At 45.6% G+C, this 1367-nt stretch overlaps 1 protein-coding gene across 1 annotated transcript; it reads left to right on the forward strand.

The window, feature by feature from the left end:
- The first annotated feature begins 205 nt into the window (after positions 1-205).
- On the forward strand, positions 206-1144 carry LOC113409423 (olfactory receptor 1020-like). Its single transcript, XM_026663318.1, has one exon. The coding sequence runs from the start codon at positions 206-208 to the stop codon at positions 1142-1144; it is 939 nt and encodes a 312-aa protein (XP_026519103.1).
- The last annotated feature ends 223 nt before the right edge of the window (positions 1145-1367 follow it).

A 1367-nucleotide genomic window follows, 5' to 3' on the forward strand; every position in this document is an offset into this window, starting at 1 on the left:
TGTTAGTCTCTAAGGTGCCACAAGTACTCCTGTTCTTTTTAGGCCCATAAATGCTTTTGATAATCTGGCCCTAAGTAGATACTGAATACAGTTAAAAGGGATAGAATAATAAGGAAATAGTTGTAGATTTGGGGAAAGGAGATCTTTCTGGTTTGGTTAATCTTTCTTCCTTCCTTTCTTTCCTTGCAGAGAATACATGGCACACATGCAATGGGAAAATGAAACATCCATCACCAAGTTCATCCTTCTGGGATTCGGGAACCTGAACGAAGTTCAAATTCTGCTTTTTGTGCTGTTTCTGGTGATCTACATTCTGACCGTGGCTGGGAACCTCCTCATGGTTGCGCTAGTTGTGTATGACCAGCACCTTCACACCCCCATGTACTTCTTCCTGGGGAACTTGTCTTTCCTGGAGACCTGCTACACGTCAGTCATTTCCCCCAGGTTGATGGCTGGGTTCCTGGTAGAGGATAGGACAATCTCCTTCAGGGACTGTATCACACAGTTATTTTTCTTTGGTGCTTTGGCTTCCATAGAGTGCTTCCTTCTTGCAGTCATGGCTTATGACCGTTATTTAGCCATATGCAACCCACTCAGCTATAAGGTTATGATGAACTTCAGGTTCTGCCTTCAGTTGGTATTTGCCTCCTGGATAACTGGTTTCTCAGGCTCGGCTTTAGTAGTGGGGATGGTGCCCCAGCTAAACTTCTGTGGCCCCAATGAAATTAATAATTTCTTCTGTGACATGGCAGAGCTGCTCAAATTATCCTGTGCAAAAAGCCCCCTGGTGGAAATGATCATTCTGGTCTCCTGCTCCCTGACAGCCCTGATCCCTTTCCTCTTCATAATTGTGTCTTACATTCTTATCCTCTCGGCCATCTGGCAAATCGCCTCCTCTGCTGGGAGGCAGAAGGCCTTTTCCACCTGCGCCTCTCACCTGCTGGTGGTGAGTCTGTATTACGGGACCCTCATTATCATGTACATGGCACCATCGGCAGAACAGTCTCCAGGCTTCCATAAAACTCTGTCGCTTATGTACACAGCCGTCACCCCGATGTTCAACCCCATCATCTACAGTCTGAGGAACCAAGAGGTGAAGGGGGCCTTCGGGAAAATCGTGATGCAGAATTTAGGCATGATTTAGGCTGTGATTTTCAGAACAGCCTCAGGCAGTTTAGCTCCCAACTCTCATTCGCAGATCAGTGCCTAATTTCTTTAGACCACCTTGAATAACCTAACCCAGATCTCAACAGAATTATGACGATTGCCTACAATCGTAACTGGATTTATTAAGGATTTCTTTGACTGGGTCTTTCTTCTTCCCCAGCGTTACTCAAGATTTCACAACACTGGGTCTGAAAAAATTC

The sequence above is a fragment of the Terrapene carolina genome, unplaced genomic scaffold (genome assembly GCF_002925995.2).
Source record: "Terrapene carolina triunguis isolate 2854851 unplaced genomic scaffold, T_m_triunguis-2.0 Scaffold33333, whole genome shotgun sequence".
Lineage (NCBI taxonomy): Eukaryota > Metazoa > Chordata > Testudines > Emydidae > Terrapene > Terrapene triunguis.